Genomic DNA, 25,565 nt, shown 5'->3' with positions numbered 1-25,565 from the left:
AATTATTATTATTACTAACATCTGACCTCCATGCAATCAGAGACACATTGTGTGAGTTATGCATTATCACTCACAAAGCTCATCCAACCATACTTTAAGCTGATTCAGTGTGCGTACATTCACAACACACTCAAGTAATGATTCCACTCACTCGCTCTCCATGTAAAGAACCTGCTTCTCCCTCCCTGCTCAGACCCTCCTTATACAGTGTCTAGGGATTGCCCTCTTGTTCTACCCCCTCTACTATTCTATGAAAAATCTCTTCCATGTCAACCTGATAACAGCTACTAACTTATATGTATCAATCATATCCTCCCCCTTTCTCTTCCTATTCACGAGGCTTTGCAGTTTACATTCTCTCAATTCTGTCCTACTCCACATTCCAAAGACCAATGTTGTGAATCTTCTCTGAATCCTTTCTAACATATCTTTATCATCATGAAAACCTGGTGATCAAATCTGTGCACAATAATCCATGTGAGGCCTGATCAAGGCCTTATCATAACCTCTTTATTTTTGCATGTCAGGGTCCTATGTATCGTTTCCATTATCCAATGTGACATTTTCACAACTTGTGCAATGTGGCCTCCCTGAATTTCAGGTGCTTGTCCACCACCACTCCCAGATCTTTCATCTCCTCTGCCTCATTTAAAGTTTCCCCGCCCGGTTTATACTTTGCATCCCATCATTGCTTACCAAATTTCAAAACCTTACACTTTGCAAAATTTGCAATCTGTTCAAGTCCTCATGTTATGCCCTAACATGAGCTTGACTCTGCATTGCTCTCTCACCAATCTTGCATCATCTGCAAACAGCTGCATATCACCAGTTAAACCCATCCCAATATCATTAATATACAACAGTGGTCCCAAAATGACTCTTTTAGCATATTACTAGTGACCTTCCTCTTTTGGAATACTGCACCACCATATACAACTTTCTGATACCTATCTGTCCCATCCATTTCAATTTATTTAACAGCTTCTCATGTGGCAGTCTATCAAACGCTTTTGCAAAATCTAAGTATACCACTGTATATGCATCTCCCTTGTCTGAGACATTTGTTACCTTGTTATAGTACATAAGTAAGTTAGTAAAAACATGATCTTCCTTTAACACTGTTAAAGGAAGATCATGTTTTTACTTTAACATGATTTTTTTTTACTTTAACATGATGATTTTACTTTAACACTTTAACTCATGCTGTTATCAATCCATTTGAGTATCCTTTTTTTTTTCTCTCTCTCTCAGCTTATATATTCCCCACTGTTAAGTCAAGGTCTCTCCCATCGTTGAAAGGTTATGTCAACTTCTTCCATGGTGATCCATTCCATCTTGGGAGTGTTTATACACTTGTATGAATGAATGAATGAAGGTGAAAGACAATCACAAACATCAATGCCCATGGCAGGATTTGAACCTGCAGCTTCTTTTGGCTTGAGAGCAGATATATTAATAACTCGGATAGTCAGGCCAGCTTCTGTAACCTAGTTCTCACCAGTTTCTCTAGTACCTTCACAACTCCAGATATATAGATTGGCCTACAATTTGTAGCCATAGCCTTATCGCCACTTTTATGCAGTGAAATAATTTTACCTTCTTTCCACTCTGTTGAAAACTGCTATGTTCTAAGACTCTTATTAAACAGGCATGCCAATGCTACTACCAGTTCCTTGGAACATTCCCTTAAGATACTTGGTGATATGTCATCAAATCCTATCACCTTATTGACATTGTTTATTTATTTCCTCATATACCTCCTTCTCACTCACAATGAAGCCATTCTCTCCTATGTCTTCTTCTTCTTCTTCCAGATTTTATGCTGAATCCCGTCATACATCCATTTTACACCTACTTTATTCAGTATTTCTACCTTATGTATTTCTTTATCAGTTTCTAAGCAGCATTTATTTCCTTACCACTCAACTTTTCATTCCTCTCCCTCTCTCCCCCCTCCGTCCCTCCCCTCCATTCTTACTTTCATACCATAAACCATTTATTCTTGGCATCGAATGCATTGAACACACACACACACTACATCATATGAAATACTTCATGCTAAGCTCAATGAATAAAGAAGCCTTGACTGCCGTTTTCCTTGTATGCATCGATGCCATGAAAAACACTTTTTGAATGATATCCAGTATCAAAATTTGCAAACACACACACACTCAACCACCCAATTTAAAGTAAAAAATACTATTATATATAATTAAAATTACTAATATTAACTAAAATAAAAAAGGTTTATCTGAAATAAATTTTACTGACATACCACATCCCCAAATATTCAGTTAAAATCCAACAAGTATCATACCCAGTGTTGAAGTCTTGTGCTATCTCTCTATCTGTGCTATCTAATCATGAGAAATCTGTTTGTTTGCTTGAATATTTCATGGGACTTGAACTATCCCATTTTCATACATAATTTAGATGACTGACTGGATTTCAAATGGTCTGTTAGGTATTCTCAGTTAGTATGAAACCTTGAGATTCTCATTCAAACTTGACACAAATATTCATCATCAGACACACTTTTAATTATGTCATAAGTCTCAGTGATTATCAAATTCTACACAAAATATAAATTCGAGTAAAATAAAGATGATGAAAATTGGAAGATACCCAAAAGATATACCGATGACACTTGGTCAGGAAATCACAGAACAAGTTAATGGTTTTAATTACCTAGGAGCATATTTGACTTAAATTTTAAATGACATAGCAACAATAAAACACAGACTCTCCATAGCTTGTCAGTGATAAATAAACTTAATAAAATTAGGAAAAACAATCGAATGCCTACAACTCTAAAAATAAAATTATATGAAAGCGTAATACTACTGACAGCTCGCTATGGGGCAGAAACTTGGGACTTAAAAAAAAAGAAACAGAGAGGAAACTATTAGCTTTTGAAATGAAATGCTTCAGGAAAATAAACAGAACTCAATGGACAGAACATTAGGTTAATGCACAAGTGCTGCAAGATATGAATATCGCTAAATTCTTAACATAGTTAAAAAGCATCGACTCCAGTGGTTTGGCCACATTGTGCAAATGGAACCAAGCGGACTTCCTCACCTGGTATTTGAGGGCACTATGGAGGATACAAGATCCAACAGAAGACCACAATTAACATGGGATAAAGCTGGCTTTGAAAGTCCAATGAGTAGAGAAGAAGAAGAATACTGGCAGACCCTGAGTTATGTAAATTCAACTTACATAAAAGAACTATGAAAAAAATTTGCAGTTACAAAAATTTTACTTAATGCATCCATGCATGTTACTTGAATGCTACCCAGCAGTAGTCTTCCACAAAGCAGACAGTCCAGGTGGTGCATGCATGCATGCGTGCATCTTCCTCAGTCTCTTTGTTTACTATTGAATATAAGCATGTCGTGTAATTTAATATTAAAAAACACTTTTAATAATTTTTAGTGTTTTTGTGTGCACTGTTGTAGCGTACAATCATGATGGAAAAAAGTGAACCCATGTGGAAATGCACCAAAATTGATTTAGAAATGAAAATAAAAATTACAAAGAAATATGAAGGTAGACCAAGGCCATAGGATCATGTGATCTTGGGCTCACAACATCGATAGTGAATACAATTGACTGTGAGGGATGCTTGTTCTATAAGATTTCAGCAGTAATGGCAGGATGAATCCTGATACCTCATGGTTCTTAAAAGCTCAAAGAGAAATGGATGATGATTTAGTCAGTTATTGAGAGATTTATGAAAAGAAGCCCACTGTTCAGTCATCTCTCGATAATTTCAAAAGAAAGGTTCAATAGCTAAATTAAACATTTTTCCCTATTTTCTCATACTACTTATACTATAATATATTATTTTGCATTAATAATTACATAATGAAATATAATTTTTGTGTGCATCCTGTGAATGAAAGTAACTGATATAACCTGAGGGTAAACGCATAAGCAAAAGGGTGTAATTGACTAGTCAAGTGGATTAAATCTGACATATGTAAACTTTGTGTCACATAAAGGTTTGTAGAATATCTCTTATGTAACTTGGGATCTATCTATACTCTCTCTCTCAAATGCACTGCACAGCACTAAACCTAAATAGACAAAAGCAGTGCCAAAACATGACTGAATTACTACAGCTGGATACAGATAAAGTGACATGAATATGAGACTTAATAGAGCTTTAGTTCCATGACTCTGCCTCAGAATATTTCTGAATTATAATATGAGAACTTACTTTTGGATAATGCTTTAAATCTTCAAAATTGTTCTTTAATTTTAATTTAATTTTTTTTTTTTATAGGATGTGGTCCTCCAAAAATAGACAATGGTTTTGCAGATGGAACCTGTGATTTTAAAATAGATAGTGAATGTAGCATCAAATGCCATTCTGACTTTACACTAATTGGGCTCAACAAGATCACATGCCTTAGAAATGGATTTTGGTCTTCACTCCCTGCTTGCGGTAGGTAGTAGTGTTTTGTCTTTAATTTTATCTTGAATTACAAGTGGTTCATATACAATGGTTGCTTTTTGTCAAATATAAAATAAACCATAAACACAAATTGTAGATAATTAACATTTTCAGACTAAATTTAGGAATTTATTGCATACATCATGTAACTTGCACGTTATATTACAAACTCCTGATCACCCCTTAGGCCTGAACACTCCTCAGGGTACATATCAGGAAATTGATGATGATGATGATATTACAAACTCTGCTATTTCATTATTAGTTTTGAAATTGATTTAAACCTAATGACTGTTCAAAATCATAAATGAGATTTATGATTCTGAAATGGAAAAAAAAAAAAATCAAAGTGTCAAGTTTGCTGGCAAATATGATAAACAAACATCCTCAAAATGTACTATTTTAATTTTTGAATATTATCATCATCATTAAATTCTTGATATATATCCTCAAGGGTATAGAGGATGCTATGATAGTACACGATTAAAGTTTATATTGTTGCTAACTTCTCATCAGTATCTATTTTATTTTATTTTTATTTTTGATTTGCTAATTCTGTTGTCCACTTCCATATTTAATTTGCTATCTTTCAGGATGCAGTTGATGTTTTCATGGTCTTTGTCTTTTTATTGCTGATTTCCATACCAAATTTATTACAACAGTTATTCAATTTATTCAGAGAGTCCTGCTGGATTTATTGAGGAGTATAACATCATCTGCATAAAGTAAACAGCAGAGATTAACACCTCCAGTTTTGAGATAACAAGTTTATTGCTACTTTCCTTCATAATGTGATGCATATAGATGATGAATAACACTGGAGATAATGTGCACACCCTTGTCTCACACCTAATTCAACATCAGACCATCTTCCGGTACTTCTTTCAGTTCTAAATGCCGGCTTGCAACTCAGATATACACAACTCAAATAAAGACAGATGATGAAACTTTCCATTCAACGCTTTCTTGAACATTCAATCTAGAACGTGGACTCCGATATCTTCTTTTATTTACAAAACACTTGTTGACAGTCTCAAATCCTCCAGTTTAAAGACTCGCAGTTCAACAATTCCTTTTCGGAATCTTTTATTAATGTTCTGTTAATACAGAGAAATTCTATTAATTCTTATTAATACAGAGGAATTTTCTTCTGTATGTCTCACATTCTGAGTGTTTCAAGTAAGATTTCATCATCCGTCTTAAGGACACCGGATCTGTTTGTTATTCTACTTAAAAAAGTGAAGGAATTAGTAAAATTTGAAACTGTAAAGTGGCTTAACATGAAGAGTTCAACTTAGATATGTTGTTTATGAAGTAGGTTGAAGAAACTTCTTTCTCTGGTACAAAAATTAGTAAATTGTGCATCAAACAGAAATGCAAGAGGTAAGAGATATTTATACTTCAGTGAGACAGGAGGAATAATATTGTATGCTACATAAGGGAGATAAAAAAGTATCCTATAGAAAAGAAGAAGAAAACTTATATTTTTGGAAAGGGCTTAACAAAGAAACTGACTCCGATGAACATTTTTGTAGTGGAAACAAGGTTTAGTTTGTTTAGTCTGGTAAACATGATTAAGTATACAAGGGTTGGTTAAAAAGTTTGCTAAATTTCCAATAGATGGCAACACAGTTCGTTTGTTCATTCATACCAGTGTCGGCACGTATCATCCTTTTCATGACCCCTGGCAAAATCTTAGTCATGTGCAATGCGTAGTTCTCATTTGACAAACATTTAAAATTACCATATTCATATTTTTCATAAAAATGAAGAAAAACGAGTTTCGTGCAGTGATAAAAACACTTTTATTTGAAGAAGTGGATGGCTGTGCAGATCACAACCGAGTTAGATGCAGTTCATGGGGACTCTGCACCAGCATTAAAGACTATTTATTTTTGGATAAATGAGTTTAAACGTGGTTGTAAGTCCATCGAAGATGAAGCGTGCTCTGGACACCCAACTGAGGTAGTGTTTGGCGATGTTTAATCGTAATTTGCAGGATTTTTTGAGTCAATTCCTGACTGTAGATGAAACTTGGACCCACCACCACTACACACCCGAGTCCAAGCAGCAGTCAAAACAGTGGACAATGCCTGGTGAAAGAGCACCGAAAAAAGCGAAGACCGTTTTGTCAGCTGGGAAGATGATGGCCACTGTTTTTGGGGATTCCCAAGGAATTATCATGATAGACTATTTGGAAAAGGGTAAGACCACCATAACAGGAGTCTATTATGTATCATTGTTGGACCATTTAAAAGAAGAACTGAAGAAAAAACGATCAAGATTGGCACACACAAAAAAAAAAAGTGCTCTTTCACGCTCTCACACATCGGCTGTCACAATGGCAAAATTGCATAAATTGAGGTTCGAATTGGTTCCACATCCACTGTATTCTGCAGACTTTGCCCCGTGTGACTTCTTCTCGTTCCAAAACTTAAAATTTTGGCTCAGTGGGAAAAAATTTTCTTCGAACGAGGATGTCATCAAGGCTGTCAATGACTATTTTGCAGAATTGGACAAATCCTACTTTTTAGATGGAATGAAGAAATTGAGAATTCACTGGACCAAATGTGTAGCACTCTATGGAGACTTATGTTGAGAAATAAAGGTGATATTTTCCAAAAAAATGTGTTTAACTTATTTTTTTACCAAACTTTTCAAACAACTCTCGTATGTCAAACAATCCAATAATAGAATGAGTCAGAGAATGAATGATTTTAATATTTTGGATAAGAAAATCTCTAAAGTGTAGATTTATTTTAGAAGGCCTTCGATCCAGTTAATTTTGTAGTTATTTATGCAATTTTATTTAAAGTGTATATATTGCTTTAGTTTCATTAAATGTATGTATTTTTTATTTGGTCTCAAGTCAGTGATTTTCCAGATTTTAAAAGAAACAGTTAAAAGTCATTGCATCAATCAGAATTGAACCCTTTTGTAAATAATAAACACTTGGAGTATAAAAACAATCTTGACAGAGATTAATAACTTTATACATACCCATATAAGTTATCAAAAACATGTTACAGCAAACTATATACTATATGTAGAGTATATATAAAAGTCTGCTGAAGGCTTGGGGGACAATTTATGTTCCAGGCTATAGATTGAAAGGAGGAAAGATCACACGGCAGGAAGGAAATGGAATTTATGCACTTACTGAGAGATAATTACTTAAGGCAAAATGTGATGGAGTGGGCTTGAGGTACAAGAATGTTGGATCTTGTTATAGGATCAGAAGACCTGTCCATAACTAATGTGTTTTTTCGTAATGTGGCAAGTAGGAGGAAGAATCACTGTGGAACGATAACTTGAATGAATGCAGACGAAATTGTTGAGTTATTTAGTGATCATTTTGCAAGGGTATATATAAATCCAAGTAAAGATGTTGCTATGACAGAGGTAGGGACTGATGTGAGAACAGAGGTTGAAGAATTGAAGGTACTTAGGATATTGCAGAATCTGAATGCAAATACAGCTGTGGGATTGGATGGGATATCAGCTCGTGTTTTACAAGAGGGTGCAGGGGAACTGGAGATGCTGAATAGATTGTTAATTATAGGCCAATTAGTATCCCAGGAGTGGTGGTATAAGCAAAAAGAGAATTCATGCATGGGTGATTAAGAATATGATACTCTATGAGGGACAGCATGGCTTTATGAAGGATTGATAATGCCTTAGTAATCGACTAACTTTTTATAATAGAGTGACAACTGAACTGGATAAAGTTATTGGCCACACAATGATACTGCAAGAGGTCTCACTCACACAAAAATATTGTTATTCTCTCCCCACTCAGTTTCCTTACTAACTATTCTCAGGCAAGGCATTCCATTCACCAACCACCACCACCACTCTCCATGCAAAGAAGAAGCTCTTTACTCTCTTACACACAGTCTCCTTATGCAGCTTCCAGGGATTATTATTAACATCTGACCTCCATGGAGTCAAAGACTGATTGTGGGAGGAACACACTATTGCACGCAATGCTCATCCAACCCTCCCTTAAACTGATTCAGTGTGTCTACATTCACAACACACTCAGGCAATGCATTCCCTCTCACAAACCACTCTCCATGCAAAGAACCTGCTCCTCGCAACTCTGCTTGCACCCTCCTTATACAGTTTCCAGTGATGGCCTCTTGTTCTACCTCCATCTCCCATTCTATGAAAAATCTCTTCCATGTCAACCTGAACCCCTGACTAGCTTGTATGTCTCAATCATATTCACCCCCCCCCTCCTACTCCTGAGGCGTTGCAGTTTACATTCTCTCAATCTGTCCTCATACCACATTTCAGAGACCACTGATTACCTCTGTGAATCTTCACTGGACCGTTTCTAACTTGTCACATGTAAACTTGGCAACCAAATCTGGGCACAATAATCCATATGAGACCTGACCAAGGCCATTTTTTTCTGCATGTCAGGGTCCTCCACATCATTGCCATTATCCGAAGTGATGTCTTCACAACTTGTGCAATGTGGCCTCTGAATTTCAGGTGCTTGTCCACCACTACTCCCAGATCTCTCATCTCTTCTACCTCCTTTAAACTTTCACCAGTAAGTGTATACTTTGCATCTCATCGTTGCTTACCAAATTTTAAAATCTTACACTTTGCAACATTGAACTGATAGCTCCATTTACCTGCCCATTCATGCCATCTATTCAAGTTCTCCTATAAGTCCATAACGTCTGCTTTTTGCCCTACAAAATTTTGAATCATCTGAAAACTGCATATCACTAGTTAAACCCATCCCAGTATCATTAATATACAAATTGAATCCCAGAACTGACCCCTGGGGCACACCACTAATGACCTTCCTCTTTTGGGATACTGAATCCTCGCATACAACTGACAGCCAGTCACTGATTCAACTAAGAAGTCTGTTATCCAATCCCATCTGTTTCAATTTATTTAATAGCTTGTCATGTGGCAATCTATCAAAAGCTTTTGCAAAATCCAAGTACATCACTGTGTATACATTTCCCTTGTCCAAGGTATTTGTCACCTTGTTATTGTATATAAGTTCGTAAAACATGATCTCCCTTTAACAAACTCATGCTGATAACCACAGAGAATACTACTGTTATCAACCCATTTCTATATCCTACTTCTCAACAATCTCTCTAGTACCTTCACCACAACTCCAGATATACAGATTAGCCTATAATTTGTAGCCATAGCCGTAATACATGCAGTGGAACAATTTTACCTTCTTTCCACACCTTGGAAACTGTGCTGTTGCAAGACTTATTAAACAGGCATGCCACTGCTACTGCCAATTCCCTGGACCATTCCCTTAAGATGCATGGTGATATGCCAACAAATCCTATCGCCTTATTGACATCAAGATTATTTATTTCCTCAAATACCTCCTGCTCACTCACAATAATGCCATCCACTTCTATCCTCTACACTTAAGTTCCTCATGATTCCACCCTGATGAGGATGAAACACCCTTATAAATTGATCACTGAATACCTCAATAATGTCTTCTGCAGCAGTTACCATGCTACTATTTTCATCCATTAACATCAACTTACAATAATCATTCTTCCTTCTACTTGCCACATATCTAAAACACTCTAGGGTTTTTCTTTACCTGATTTGCCAATTTCTGCTCATACTGCACTTTTGTTTTCCTTACTAACTGAGTCACTTTCTTGGCTTGTTCCTTATACTCTTCATATAGCTGATTACTACAATTATTCATCTTGACTGCCTGCAAAGTACCTTCTTCTTCCAGATTTCATGGTTAAACCACTCATTCATCCATTTTACACATAACGTATTGAGGCTTTTTGCCTTCAGAATATATTCATTGATGTTTTTATGTATTTCTTTGTCAGTTCTAAGCAGCATTTATTTCCTTACTGCTCATTCCATGCTATAGCTCCAAGTCATTGTCATAATCACCAGCCTTGTACTTCCACATATCCTTTCCTCACCGAGGTTTGTATATGGTTAGCTACAACTCAGGTGATTACTTCATGATCACTCTCACCAACTGGAGGAAAGTGCAGAAAATCCACTCACAATTACACCCTCTGATGAAATGATCAGGTCTAAAATTCTCAATCTTTGCGTGCCCTCCTTTACGTGCTGCGTGAGATAGTTATCTTTCAAGAACTTGAGGAAAATTAATTTCTCGAAATTCATTTTCTTTATTCCCTAAATGCTATCTCTTCGTTCCAATTTATATCGCCTTAATTAAAATCACCCATAATAATTACCATTCCTTTGTTCACTAATCCAAGTTGTTTATACATTTCTTCATCACCACCCTCCACATTCCCTGGCTTCTCAACCTCCACTATACACCACACTGCCTCATAACCATTGCCACTATTTCCCTCTTTCATGCCTACCTTATGTGGACATAATTCCCCTGCTATCATCATCAGCACCCCTCCCCCCTTGTTTTCCTTTCTATTCTTGCGAAAAACACTATATCCTTCCTATTTCTATTCCTGTTAGGATATCATCTTCATCCAACCATGTTTCACTTATTCTAACGATTTTGGGGCGAATAAACTCAATCAGTGAAACCATTTCATCTCCCTTATTTCTGATACTTCTGGCATTTGAAAACAAACACAGCAGTTCATTTTACCATATATCTGCTCAATCTCAACTTCCCCACCTACATTGAATATACTCATCGATCATCTCCATACATTCACTGTTATTTCAACATCCACTCTACCTATGCCATGTTTCTCTCTGTCCACCCGAGCTCCCATATTTCCCTGTTCTTTTTGCATTCCCGTTCTCTCTCTTCATCTCTCACACTACTATTGTCTCCACTGCCAAGCACTTCTGTCTCTCCAATGCCACTCTCCTGATCTTTCACTTCATCTCTTACTTCTGATCTCTTGCTTGCATCACACACTGCACTTCCATCTAGCAACACTTTCTGCAGTGAACTCCGTCCAAAGTCATTCAAATGCAATCCATCACACCTGTATAATTCCATTCTTCCTTCAAACATATGCCACACATCCACAAACTGTACTCCCTTCTCCTCACACAGCTCTGTTAGCATGCTATTCATGATTCTGGTCCTCCGTCTCAACTCATCATTGTCATAAGTTGGCAAGACAAAGACTGACAATCTTTCCTACTAGACAGTTATCTTTCAATGCCCACTTACATCATTTGTCCCACAAATTCTGTTGCTCATGTCCAATGCCTGAATTATCTTGCTCATCCTCCCTTCTGGATAGCAGACCTTATGGACTCTCTCATCAACTAATCTTCTAACTATGGAATCTTCATATACTGCTATCCTGGAATCACTTGTCACCTGTTTTTCTTTCAGCACTCTTTTGTACACTTTCATTAGTTTCCACTAAATACCTAATATCATATATTCCTCATTTCGTTTTTTATTTTCAATAACAGTTTCATCAAATCTTGCATTCTGACAATTTCACTCTGTCACTCCTATAGTATTGCTAAGAGATGGCTTCTTGTTCTTTCTCTCCCTCTGAGAAATGTCCTCCACATTAATCTAGTAACAAACCTCAACAACTTATATGTCTCAACAGTATCTCCATTATTTCTATTCAGAGGGCGGTACAAATTACATTCCCTCAATTTGTCTTTATATCCCAAATTCCAGTGACCTGACAGCAACTTAGTGAATCCTCTCTGGACCCTCTCTAAGATATCCTCATTCCTTTGAAAACAAGGTAACCAGATATGAGCACAATAGTTCATATGCAGCCCGATCTAGGCCTTATGCAAGGAACCATAACCTATTTGCTTCAAACGATATATTAAGGTACTCCTCATCGTCACAATCCATTGTGGTTTTCACAGTTTTAGCAATGTGATCTCTAAACTTCAACTCTTTGTGGCACCACACCCCAAAATCTCTCATGTCCTCCACCTACTTCAAAATTTCCTCATTAAAAAACTATATCCTCTGCATCTTGTCCTTGCTTACAGGCAAGGACAGGATGCAGAGGAACAGTGCATGGCTTTACTTGTAAAGCCATGCACTGTTCCTCATAGTTCTTCCCAACTTCTGCTCATTCACTATCACTGCCCACCTCAACCATAACCTCTACATTCAAACTCCTCGTGATGCCACATTCATGAGGATGAAATACCCTGAAAACTACTCATTGACTACCTCAGCTATATCCTCTGTAGCTGTTAGCAATCTACCATTTTCATTCACTAACATCATCCTCCCCATAATAACTCTTTTATTTATCGCATATCAAAACTATGTAGGATTTTTCTAACAGTATTGGCTAATTTTTTTGTTCATACTGCACTTTTGCTGTCCTTACCAACTGAGTCACCTTCCTAGCCTACTTAATGCAAATGATATTCTTTCATTTGCCACATTGTTAAATATCTCTTGATTAGAAACCAAGCAGCATCTGTTCTCTTTCCACCCAACTCCTTTTTCTTTGATGATGTAGTAGTTTCCACTTAACCCTTAGGTTTTTCATAATCATCAACCTTGTAGTTCAACTCATATGAAAACTTCTGTGAGGAAAGGATATATAATAAAAATGAATTTCTTGTTCCCATATGCCACTTCTTCATTTCAGTTAGTATTATTATAATTAAAATCTCCATAATGATCACTCCTCTCTTGCTCATTAAGCCAATTTGCCTATATATTTCTTTGTCTCTACCCTTCACATTCTCTGGCTTAGAGCAATATTCAAACTAAATATCTCATATTATCCACCCTCACATACCAGACTGCCTCAAAATCATTGCCACTATTTTTCTCCCCATATACCTCAAGTTTATGTGGGCATGATTCCCCTGATAACATTGACAGCCCCTTCTTGTTACCCTTCTATCCTCATGAAAAACATCACAGCATTACTTTTATTTGTATTCCTATCAGGATATTGTTCTCATTCAGCCAGGTTTCACTTATTCCAATTTTTGAAATAAACAATGCAACAATTTCGTCTTCCTTATTTCTGATATTCCTAGCATTCATAAATAAGCATAACAATTCATTTCTTTGGTCTATAATTAATGCCACCCATGCCATCCCTCCTCTTCTGCCCACTTACCTTTATAACCCCTTATCTCATATATCTTCCTGAACTCCAATACTCCCCATGCATACATATATTCATTATGCTTCCAGAATCCACTCACCTTACGCTATATCTCCCTATCTACTCGAATCCCCCCCTTGACTTCCCTGTCCACCTTGCATTCTCATCTCTCTGACTAAGCTTCTCTCCATTCTCAAACACTTCAGTCTCACCCATTCCAATAATCACCTCTGATTCCTTTTTCACGATTCATTGCACTCTCTTCTAGTTCTCTCTCTCTTGCCCCAGTTGATTCACACTACCAAATCCATTTAAATATAATTATCACTTTTATACAATTCCATTCATCCTTCAAACATATCCACCTTCGCATTCTCCCTGTATCCAACCAAATTATTCCTTCCTGCAACCTCCCTCCCTCCTAGAAAAGGGACCTTGTGCAATCTCTCATCTACCATGTCTTTAACAATGGAATCTCCATACAATGCAACTCTTAAGTCATTGCCACCTCTTTTTTTTCCCCCCACTATTTTTCATTTGGTTATTTCACCCTTCTGTTCATATCTACCAAATGTCTAATGTCATTTTGCATATGCTTCATGTTATTTCTCATTTTGTTATCTCATTCTTCAAGTCTTGCATTCTGGTAACTGTGCTCTCAAAAGAGAACACAGTTACCAGAATTACCAGGTACCAATTAATCCATAATCACTCTTGCTTTTGATCAGACAGTGATGCTCTTTCATACTTGCAATCATGCTGTCTGTTGTTTGATATGTTAGTATCATTCCTTGATACTAACATATCAAGGAATGCTAATGGACCCATCAACATGAAGGTATGGGCAGAATATTTGGTTGCTGCGAATGACTGAACTTCACCAAAGTTTTAAATGCATATTCCACATCATGGCAGCCAGAGCACCAGTTCCATCAGCATTTTAGACTTCTGAGATTTATCCCTAGATAATGCAACCATGCAGTCTGTCCTGACTTTTCATCAGTCTCTGTGTCCAGGCCCACATGTCATGTACAGTCATTTTTTACTATAGTGAACTAAGAATTAAAGGAATAATTAGTGGAAAGGTTGCCAGAGTGAAATTTAAATTTCTTTAAAACAGACTGCTGCTTATAGGGTATTTTGGCAATTGGTCATTGAATTTGTTATAGTGAGAGTTGACTGCCTACATTATTTGTGATTTTCTTAACTGCTAATAACTTTTAAATGTTAATTTTTAGATGCACAAAATGTATTAGCATTTATTACCCAAATTATTCCTTGGCTCTAGCCTGCAGATTTTTTTTTTTTTTTTTTTTTTTTGAAATTTGGTATTTAGAATTTGTAAAACTTACCATGCCTACTCAAATTTCATTTTATTTCATTTTTGCAATTGCACATGCAAATTTATCAAAATGCTTTGAAATAATACAAAGCTCTGGTTGAATGGAAATAAATGAAATTTCGTATTTAGGTCTATAATCTATCTCTCAACTCACTTTTGGTTAAAATTGGACTGATTTTAAGTGCCTGATGTAGTCTCATGATATATTTTACAGTGCTAGATTGGCAGAAGGAACTTAATACACTTAATTTTATTCACTGACTACTGTTACTTTTGTAGGCTTTTTTTCCCCACTGAAGAGATTCAAGTTTTTAACCCTGCAGTTAGCCACAGAAGCACACAATAATGTGCTAGTTAGGATTAGGAGCATGAAATGGCAACTGCAATCGATCCATCTGTTCATTGGACATCAACTGATATTGTATGATCACTCAGATGCTCAGTGATGTGCCACACTAGTCCTCACCATGTGATCCTGTTGTATGCTTTTTTGGAGGGTTCAGCTCTCTGAAGAATAGTCACTCCAGATGCACTATCCATCCATCTTATTGATGGTCTACCTCCCCCCCTTCCACTTTTTCCTGGAACTTTATCTTCTATTACTGTTTTGAGAAGTCCTCCTTCCATCCTTTCAATGTGTTTAAAGTATTTCAGTTTTTTTCTTTCTATATCTTTAAGGAGCCTTAAAGTTCGACTGATCGTTTCTAGCACCCATCCATTTGTCCACCTTTCAGTATATATATGATATCCTCAACATCAACAGCCTTCTATAACACCACATCTCAAAAGCAGCTACTGTGAGCAGTAATTCCATTCTGGCTAGACAGAATTTAACAAAAGCTGGTATATAGGATTTTGACCAAAATTTTTCAAATTATCTCAATTTTGGTTTCATTCTAACAATTTCAGTATGAAGTAGGTAAAACAGTATATTTACAGCACATAAGCCAAAAATAGCTTTAGATTCAATTATTGTAATAATGATTATGCCACTATACAAGAATATTATTACAAAATGTAAGTTTTTAATCAGTCTCTGGTTATTTCCTTAGTAACGTTGTGTCATAATTATGTAAACCATCCAGATTTTGTTATATGAAGAGAGAATAAGTCATCTTTTAAAGGAAATATCACTTTTCTCACAAAGTATAAAATATTTGTTTTAGAGCTTTCATACAGTGCCCTTTGATTGGAAAAACTGGATTTGAATCCCATCTAGAATAAATTTATCAGGACTTTTCACTAAAGATGAGTTAGCTGGTCTCACATTGAGTTGGTGAGATATTCTTCTCAACTACTCAGGTTTTTTTATCTCAGAACAGGCAAGCCATCAAGAAGAACACATGCAATGGACAGCCATAATACACAATGCACATAGTATTGTGTGCATTAATTAGGCTTCAAAGAAGCCAAATCACTTGGTCATGACAGGCCATTAAGCCTAAAGCAAAGGAAAATGGGAATATTTATTTTAGTTATAAGGTACGAAAAACAGAAGAAGTTGTAGCTATCTCTTATATATACTGAATTAGCTGATTAAATAAGCTTGGTCAAACATTGTTTAACTGATTGCTATTTCTGATAAACGTATTAGGCATTGTTGCTAGGTCTTGATATGCGGCATCAACCATAAGACTTATTGTAAAGTGAGTATTTGTCAGTATCAAGGCAATTGGAAATGTGAAATTTAGACAAAAAAAATTTTTTTATTTCACAGATCTATTATCAAGCACCCAAATGCCAACTGTGATTTTATAAAAAACACACACAGGGTGTCCTAAAATGTATACACACTTTGATCGTAAATAACTGCTATGTTTATTTTTTTAAATGGAATAATTTTATACTTAAGAGCAAATGTTATAATAAAGATTAGATATAAAAGCATTAAATGATGTATTATCTCAAGTGTTCAAAGCATCCTCCATCCCATCAAGGCATTGCTGACATAGGTAAAATCTGCAAACAACAATTAAATATATCTCTTGTAATTGTTCAACAGTTCTCTTTGATTTCTTGCAGTAGGTTTCATGGCACAGTACCACCAGTTTCAGATTTATTATAGATATGCAAAATTGTAAGTCACATTGGTAGTTCGAAATTCATTTCTCTACCGTCTTTGGACTTCATTTACATTTTCACATTTTGGTACCACTTTAGTGCTGATTTCTGTTGTTCAAATGTCTGTCATTATACATATGGAAATGTATAATGATCCAAGGCCATTCACCTGAAACAAAAAGACGTTACAGAGTTATGGGCTGATAAAATGTGTATGTGTGTGTAATAATTTCATTCAATATTATGTCTAAATAAGCCAGGTAGTAAGTAAGAAAGATGGTAATATTTTATTAACCATATTCTTGCAGACCATGCTTTGGATATGGCTCATAGAATCAATTGAAAAAAGGCCACAATGCTCCATCACAATAAATTGAGAAGAGAAAGACTGTTTTTACAATCTGTAGCTGCTCTCAAAAATCAGCCTAATTTGAATAAATATGGTTGCATAAAACTTCCCAAAATATGGGAAGCATTAAAAACTTTGAGATCCCAGTTTATATCCTAGGTTGCCAGATGCCCCACCTAGTTAGGACTCTAGTTTTTTTGTCCATATGTGTCACTTAGTTTTGTGTTGCCTTTTTGTGTGTGTGTGATGCCTGATGATGTCTCGGTGACTGAGTTGAAATATTGGAAGAATTAAATATTATTTTTAATCCACTCTCAATGCTGTTTCACTTCATTAAGCCTCTAAGATTAATGTCTCTCTCTCACAATAAGAAAAGAAGATGTACAGTGTCTTAGTTTCATAGCTTTTGCATGCACCAATCCAGTGCTTCTCAAGTATGTATGAAAAATAAAGAAAACCATTTTATGAAAAGAAAGAAAGAAAAATATTTTTATTTTGTACATTTATGATTATATATAAAAAATGCATGTTGTTTAATATTTGGATTTTTACATAATCATCTTAGATCATCACACCGTTCTAATAACTCCCCACTCCCACCTCTTAAGAATGCATTCCAGGAACTTTATAATAGTGATGCTAATAGTTTGCTGCACATGCATTTTAGGAAAGGGATGAAGATTATGTGATAAACTAGGTAGCAGATAATTAAATTTAACTGGTATGACCCAACTTTTTTTTTTGTTGGGGAAGCTTGAAATGGCAAACCATTTGACTCCAGAGCAGAGTTCCTGCCTTGCTTAGCCCATGACTAGTGTGTTACAGATAGTGAATCTTTTGTGGGTGAGAATGCTATAAAAAAAATAAATAGTTTCAAGATTATTATGATAATGGTTAGAATCATTTACAGAACTATTTAATTTATAAAATCTAAAGAGATAGAACAATACAATTAATATCCAGTTTTACATTAAAAAAACCCTGCACTCTTTCATATATAAGTGATGCATGCTAAGATGGTCTGAAAAGTTCTCGGCCTCAACCATACTATCTGCAAGATTTTTTTTTCCAAGTTAGTACATCTGTCATAAGCATTCATGTGAAATTGCAAGTCATTCTATCAAGTAATTTGTTTTATACACCTGTCTGAAGCAAAAGTGTTGTCTGTATCCCTTGAAATGGATAAAATTGAGTATCGTGCGGTTAAAAAATTCTTTGTAAAAGAAGGTTTAATGCCAAAAGAAATTCATTCGAAGTTCATAAAAGTTTATGGGCACTCTTCTCTTTTGTTTTCAACAATTAAGAAATGGGCTGCTAAGTTTAAACGTAGCCATACCAGCCTTGAAGATGATCCACATGAAGGACATCCAAAATGTAACAACAACAACACCAGAAATCATTGATCAAGTGCACGATATGGTACCGGCGAGTAAAAGTGTGTGAAATTTCTGAGACTATAGGCATTTCTAAAGAACGTGTAGGATATATTTTGCACGAAGAATTGCAAATGAAAAAGCTTTGCCCAAGATTGGTGCTGCGCTTGCTCACAGCAGATCAAAAACGCACTCGCATGAAAATCTCTGAACAGTGCTTGGAACGTTTTAACAAGAATAAAACTGATTTTGTGCATCGATTTATTACCATGAATGAGACTTGGATTTACCATTACACACCATTATTTGATGTAAAATTAAACCTTGATTTTTATTGCATTGTGTAGGAATCCTAAGTATTTGCGAAGCTTCTTTAAATTTTCTTGTAAAATATTTACAACCAATATACAACATTTTTGTTTGTTGCCAAAGTACTTGATAGTCAGCAGTGGTTGTGTGGAATGCCAGGCCTGATTTATGCCCTCTTCTTTTTTCAATGTCTTTTACGTGTTCAGACATGCGAATCTTTCCTGACCTTCCTGTCTGGCCTGCATAACAAATGCCACAAGAGCAATGAATCTCAGAGATGCCTGATTTTCTCATGGGGTGATGTGCAGGTTTTGGTGGATGTAGGAATCTTCATATTTTTTGTAAAGGTAAAAAAAGCCACTTTCATGTTGTATTCATGGAGCAATGCAGCCACTTTGTCTGTGACATTCTTGATGTAAGGCACTGTGATTGCATTCTTGAAATTTTGTTTAAGTACCTGGATACTGACCGAACGAGAATGGGCTGGCAAATTGGGATTTAGCTGACCAAATTGTATTCTTTTTGTATTGTATTTAAAGACAAAGACAATGAAAATAGGTAGAATTGTTGAAAATGTCAACTGTGTTGTGAACAGGGAACCTATGGAACAAGTAAAACATTTCAGCTACTTAAGCACGATTTTTAGTGAAGATGGTAAATTAAATATGGAAATAGACAACAGAATCAACAAAGCTGATATGGTAGGAAGTCAATTGAATAAATTCATATGGAATAAGAGAGAAATTAGTCAGAACACTAAATTAGCTGTATACAAGACAGTGGTCAAACCAGTTTTAACTTATGGATCTGAGAGCTGAGTCAGAAGTAAAACACTTGACCAAAGACTAGAGACCACAGACATGAGAGTCCTGAGAAAGATTAGAGGCGTGAACAGATGGCATCAATGGCAATATCATATTAAAAACGAGGATATTAGGAAAGAACTTGACATTGTCAGCATCCAGGAATGCGTTAGCAAAGCTAATCTCAGGTGGTATGGTCACTTAAACAGAATGGGCGAGGAAAGATTAGCAAAGCAAGTGTTCTCTGCCAAGTTGGCAGGAAAATGACCCAGAGGAAGACCAAGATATAGGTGGATTGATACAGTACAAAGTGCCTTAGATGACAGAAATATAAGATCTGATAATATTGGAGTCTTGACAAGTAACAGACTGATTTGGAGGAAAATTGTAGATAGGAAGTTAGTAATGATGTAAATTTTTCATGTAGTACTATCATATCCTGTACAGCCCTTGAGGGTACATGTCAGGAATTTGATGATGATTTAAATAAGAATCACAAGGACAACAAAGATCATACTGCATCATTAAAAAAGCCAGAGCAGTATTATCTTATATACTGCTCTGGCTTTTTATATATAAGTATATAAGATTGCTCTTGCCTTTGTAATAAATAACATGTTATGTACAAAAAAAAAAAATTTTAAAAAGCTGAGCAATGCTGTATCTATGTATAAATTACATTTATGATCAGATGCATTTGTATAAATTAATTCTTTGTAAAACATTAATAGCTTTCTGCAATTTGTCGAAGTCTGACAAGATCTACCTGACTGTATATGGCTCAGCTAGATTAGTAAAAACTGCATTCCTCTCTCGTGAATGAAGTACTGACACTCTGCCAGAACATGGTACGTGGTAAGATGAGTGTTACATCGTTCTTACATAGGTATGAATAATGTAACAATCATCTTACAATTAGGCAATGACTCCATCAGCCCTTAATAGATAGGAGTGGGACCTATGCAGAACCTAGCAAGTACAACTTCCTCTCTTCTCTTTCTACATAGACTGTCAATGCTGAATGTCAGGCTTAACCTCATGCAGTTTATTTGTTAGTGTTTCCTTCCAGTGATTAATTTTGCTTTTATTAACTATCTGCAGTTTGTATAGAGGACTGACAAATAGTACAAACTGATCTAGCAGTTGCATCTACAGTCTCATTTTCCTTGATTTCAATGTGACCCAGCTACATTGGATCAAGGGAAGCAGAGTCAAACATAAAAATTAAGGATCCTTGTTTGATACAATAATTGGAAAGCATCATAACACAAAGGACATAGATTGTACATTGTTTCTCTTGTTTTTTCAATATCAAAAATTCAAGTATATATGAAGTTGTTGCTAAGATTTTAGAAAACTTTCTCCTAATTGTCAGCCATTGCTTTGAATTAACCACCCAACCAGCCAAGACATATATATATATGTCCAAGTTACCATGGATGCGAAGTGCATATTAAAATTGTAATACCATTGATATTACATTGAAATATAGAGGAGTGGTGTATTTTATCCATATTGACAACAACGTGGTTAAGCAACTACACATCCATTATGTTTCAGGGTAGACAGATGGTGTCTACCTACCCTTAATTTTCTGGATTTTGTCCCATAAAACGGGTGGATGCTTGATTGACCGATTAGATTCAAGATTGTTTGTGCCTTTGATGTAATGTGTTTTGGCTCGAGAATGTTTAAAAGCTATGAGATTTGTTGTAGTATACCCCATTTTTTGTCTTGATTTTTGCCTTCTTGGGACCCAGAGTTTTACCATGCTTTGGGCATTGAGGAAATTCAATTTTTTTGGAATTGTAGTTGTTGTTGCCTGGACATTATAGTCTGTTATATATCACTACTTTATTGATATATGTTTTGCTGACTGCTTAGCATTAAATTTTGCAAGATAGGAAAATGTATTCAAGTCAGCCTAGTCAATTTTTCATCTGGAAAATTGACTAGGCTGACTTGAAAAATCCATGTAGGAGAACATGGCTCCTGTGAGGATAGAGTACAAAACACAGAGAAATGATCGCTTCAATATATATTCTTTCGACATCCACATCAGTATTGGAAGAGGGGCAGGGAAGCAGACTGTAAAATCTTTTGCAGAATACAATTGGATAGACATGTGAAAGAGATTATTGCATCCATTGCTAAGAAGAGAGAGAGCTCATTATTGTGCAATCTGGCCTTTGTGTTGGCACTATCCCACAGAGTATTATGTCCATTCAGGATGTTGACTACCATGATGCGACTCATATTGACTAGAGGTGTAAGGATAATGTGGTGAGGACCCTATCTCTTCCACACTGTTGTATCTATGTGCGTTCACGGGGCCAGTTTGGTTTCTCTGCAGAGCAAAATTTATTATCGTGCTCCTTACTACTATGACACGCAGTTTGGGCACATATTTCTGACATTTAAAATATCTTAACTGATTAAGGATGTAAAGCAGCCAAACTGGACAGTGATGCTATCCTGTTCTCACCAATGTTGGAGATATGGGTGTGTCCAAATAAGAATATCCTATTACTCTTTGCTCTTTAAGTTCTGTATATATCTCCTCATCTGGAACATCAAGGAAATCCCATTCTAATATCACACAGCATTTTGGATGTTACTATAATTAGTATTCTCCCGCCACTGATGTTGCTTGCCAATAGTTTTTCTATGCATTGCTGACACGATGCTTCAACAAGCACATCACTATAACATTTTTTTAATTGATTTGAAAGATCCTGCCAATACCTAAACCCATTTGAAATGAATGAATAGTGACATTTTCCTACTGGCTTTCACCTGTTGCATGGACAATGAGAAACAATGGTATATTTATGTGTGTGTCAAAACGTCTTTTGTTTCTTATTTCCATTATCAGATGATGTATCTACAACATTTGTAATTGGCTTGGATCTTGTGAAAAATTTAAAGATGAATGGTTCATGCCCAAAAGGATTTTTTTAGTTCAATGCTAATGATTCCTACCAAGAAACCACACATGGATATCTGCTATCCAGGAAGCAGCACATGGGCTTGGAAATGGAATGCCAGAGTTATCTCGGACACCGCAGCAAGCCTTTGGCTCTGTCTCTGAAGAAGGAGATTTACTGCAACACCACTGATTGCATGTGTGTGTGTGTCAGATGTCTTTTTCTTTTATGAGATGATGCATCTACAGCATCTATAATTGGCTTAGGCCTTGTGACGGCATCTGAAAAATTTAAGGATGAAGGATTTCATAGTTCAGTACTAGATTCTCACCCACCAAGAAGCAGCAGCAGTACATGTGCTTGTAAGTGGAATGTCAGAGTTACCCTGGATACCCAGCATTGCAGCAAGCCATTAGCCTCATCTCAGAAGAAGAGACTTACTGCAACACCACTGATCGTTACAGCAACTCCCCAGTTGACCATCCAAGACTACTGGATCCCACTTCAGGATGTCCACGTGTTGCACCAAATAGCAAACATGGCAGCTGGGCATTGAATTCCAGTGATGATAGTCTAGAAGGTAGGAAGGTATAAAAAAAACTCAGGAGCAGTAGAGAAAAGCATGAGAAGTATAAAAAAAAAAAAAAAAAGAGGAAGAATAAAATGCACATTTCATTCTGCCATGAACATGCACCCCCCCCTACATGGACAATATATACTAAAAGAAAATATGAAGTCATAGATAATGAAAATTATATTTTTCTTTCTCTCACATGCAGACAGGCACCAAAAAGGCCAGCAAATATAGATTTATATAAAAGTCATATGTGTATATATCTATATTTTTATATTGGAGACACTGGATAAAATATGATGCATGTGATGCATTTAATAATCTCCAGGGAGATTATTAAAAGCATTAAAATAATGCTTGCACTTAATGATGGAACAAGGGCACTCGATTAAAACATGTATAATGGTTAATGCAGAGGACAGTAGATAAGTATACCATCACCTCCCTCAATAGAAGAAATATGTAAAATGACTACAGCTTATGCAGAGACAAGCAGGAGTAACTTCTGTTTAATGTCAGGTTTAAATCTGGTATAGCTTGTTGCCATCTATATTGCCATGATGAATACCACTGAGATATTAATTTGCATTTTATAATCGGCCTGTAATGTGTGCAGGGGACAGACTGATAATATAGTATCTTAATCTCAGGAGACAGGATGACCTAGCTGCAGCATTTGAAGTTTGATTTCCCTTAAATTAAAGATGCCAAGAAAATTATATTCTTGGTTTAATCCTTTATCCAAGTGAGCAAACAAAGTTTGTGTGTGAAGTAACTTAACAATTGGGCAACTTATATATAGGCTAAAGAATTCACATCACTTGCCTTAATATTCCATAATGCAAAGCACATATCCTTATGGACATGTATAATGCTATGCATTATGGAAAGGGTCAATACCCAGACCGGTTTCATCCTTTATTTGAGGTCTCATCAGTAGGAGCAAGACCCAAAAGTGATACCATCCCTGAAGTGAAGTTTAAAACTATGACAGCCATCCGGTGCCGCTGCCGCCACCACCACATCCACATCGCGATGCAGAAAAAATTCTGGATAAAACTTTCAACATTCATTTCCCTTGATCTGATACAGGCAAATGTCCAGATGAAGTCTTTTTATCTGATAGAACTGCTGAATCCAGGAGAGCAGTGGACGTTGTTGGCATACCAGCCCTCAAAGTGCCTGAAGAGAACTTCTTGATTTATTAGTAGCATTTCAGTTTTACTTAATTTCATACTAGCTCAGCAGTATAGATGGTACATGCTGTCTGGAAAGACAGCTGCAGACCCACTAGAGACATTGATTTTGAACTGTCTGTACAGAGAGGCACAAAATCTGAGTAAGGTGGTCATGCATTGGCATATAACCACTGAAGTATACCATCTCTTGCATAATCATAGACTTAAGACTCATAATTGAGTTTTTGATCCTATTAAATTTTCAATATAAACAGAGCAAGTTCACCTTGCATCTATTGCCACTGGGATTATCATTTGTCCTAATATTAGCTATGTTTCAACTGTCTATGACCGTCATGTTACAAGAGCAACTAAAGTCATCCACAGAGAGCAGCATACAGATGGAGGAAGCTGTTCTGTTATTGAGTTAACATTGAAAGTAAACAGCATGACATTAAACAGAACCTTGTGGGTATCTCCCCTCTTGGAGAAAAGGGGGGGAGGGGCCATGATTCAGCTAGATATAAAGTTTATAATGAAGAGAGTGTTCTCCAAGACTAGAGTTGTACAGGTCTCTTAATATCCTAAACCTTCAAGGTGTGTCCTACACTTTTTCCTTGTCAAAGAAAATCGATACTAAGTGCTCAATGTTTAAGAAAGCATCTCTGATAAATGCTTCTAGTTGGATTAAATGACAGTGCAGAATGACGCTTTCAGAAACCAAACTGTCTTGGAAAAAAGGATTATTGCTCTTCAGACACCATAAAAGATGACAGATAACCGTTTTTTTTTCTGTGGGGGGGGGGGGGGGTGGGGGGGGGGGGGGGTGGGGGGGGGGGGGGGTGGGGGGGGGGGGGGGTGGGGGGGGGGGGGGGTGGGGGGGGGGGGGGGTGGGGGGGGGGGGGGGTGGGGGGGGGGGGGGGTGGGGGGGGGGGGGGGTGGGGGGGGGGGGGGGTGGGGGGGGGGGGGGGTGGGGGGGGGGGGGGGTGGGGGGGGGGGGGGGTGGGGGGGGGGGGGGGTGGGGGGGGGGGGGGGTGGGGGGGGGGGGGGGTGGGGGGGGGGGGGGGTGGGGGGGGGGGGGGGTGGGGGGGGGGGGGGGTGGGGGGGGGGGGGGGTGGGGGGGGGGGGGGGTGGGGGGGGGGG

General features: G+C 36.9%; 2 protein-coding genes across 3 annotated transcripts in view; one reads left to right on the top strand and one right to left on the bottom strand.

Annotated features, from left to right (window-relative positions):
• Positions 1-17,268, top strand: part of LOC150101755 (P-selectin-like) — a 76,487-nt gene extending 59,219 nt beyond the window's left edge. Inside the window, exons 4-5 of the mRNA XM_090400448.1 lie at positions 4,292-4,453; positions 17,218-17,268. Coding sequence (XP_090256574.1) covers positions 4,292-4,453; positions 17,218-17,252 — 197 coding nt within the window. The 3' untranslated portion in view covers positions 17,253-17,268. The remainder of the gene's footprint in view (positions 1-4,291; positions 4,454-17,217) is intronic.
• The window catches only part of LOC150101754 (putative tRNA (uracil-O(2)-)-methyltransferase), a 178,146-nt gene continuing 169,535 nt past the window's right edge, over positions 16,955-25,565 (bottom strand). The window contains exon 12 of one of the 2 annotated variants that reach the window (XM_090400446.1): positions 16,955-17,078. In XM_090400446.1, the coding sequence (XP_090256572.1) occupies positions 17,005-17,078 (74 nt within the window). In that variant the 3' untranslated portion in view covers positions 16,955-17,004. Of the gene's footprint in view, positions 17,079-17,718; positions 18,111-25,565 lie in introns of those variants that run through there. The other variant, XM_090400447.1, reaches the window with a different exon arrangement.

Source organism: Typopeltis vanoorti, chromosome 11 (genome assembly GCF_054136105.1).
Source record: "Typopeltis vanoorti isolate ZY-2024b chromosome 11, IOZ_Tvanoo_1.0, whole genome shotgun sequence".
Taxonomy (NCBI): Eukaryota; Metazoa; Arthropoda; class Arachnida; order Uropygi; family Thelyphonidae; genus Typopeltis; species Typopeltis vanoorti.
This window is presented reverse-complemented; position numbering and strand designations above follow the sequence as displayed.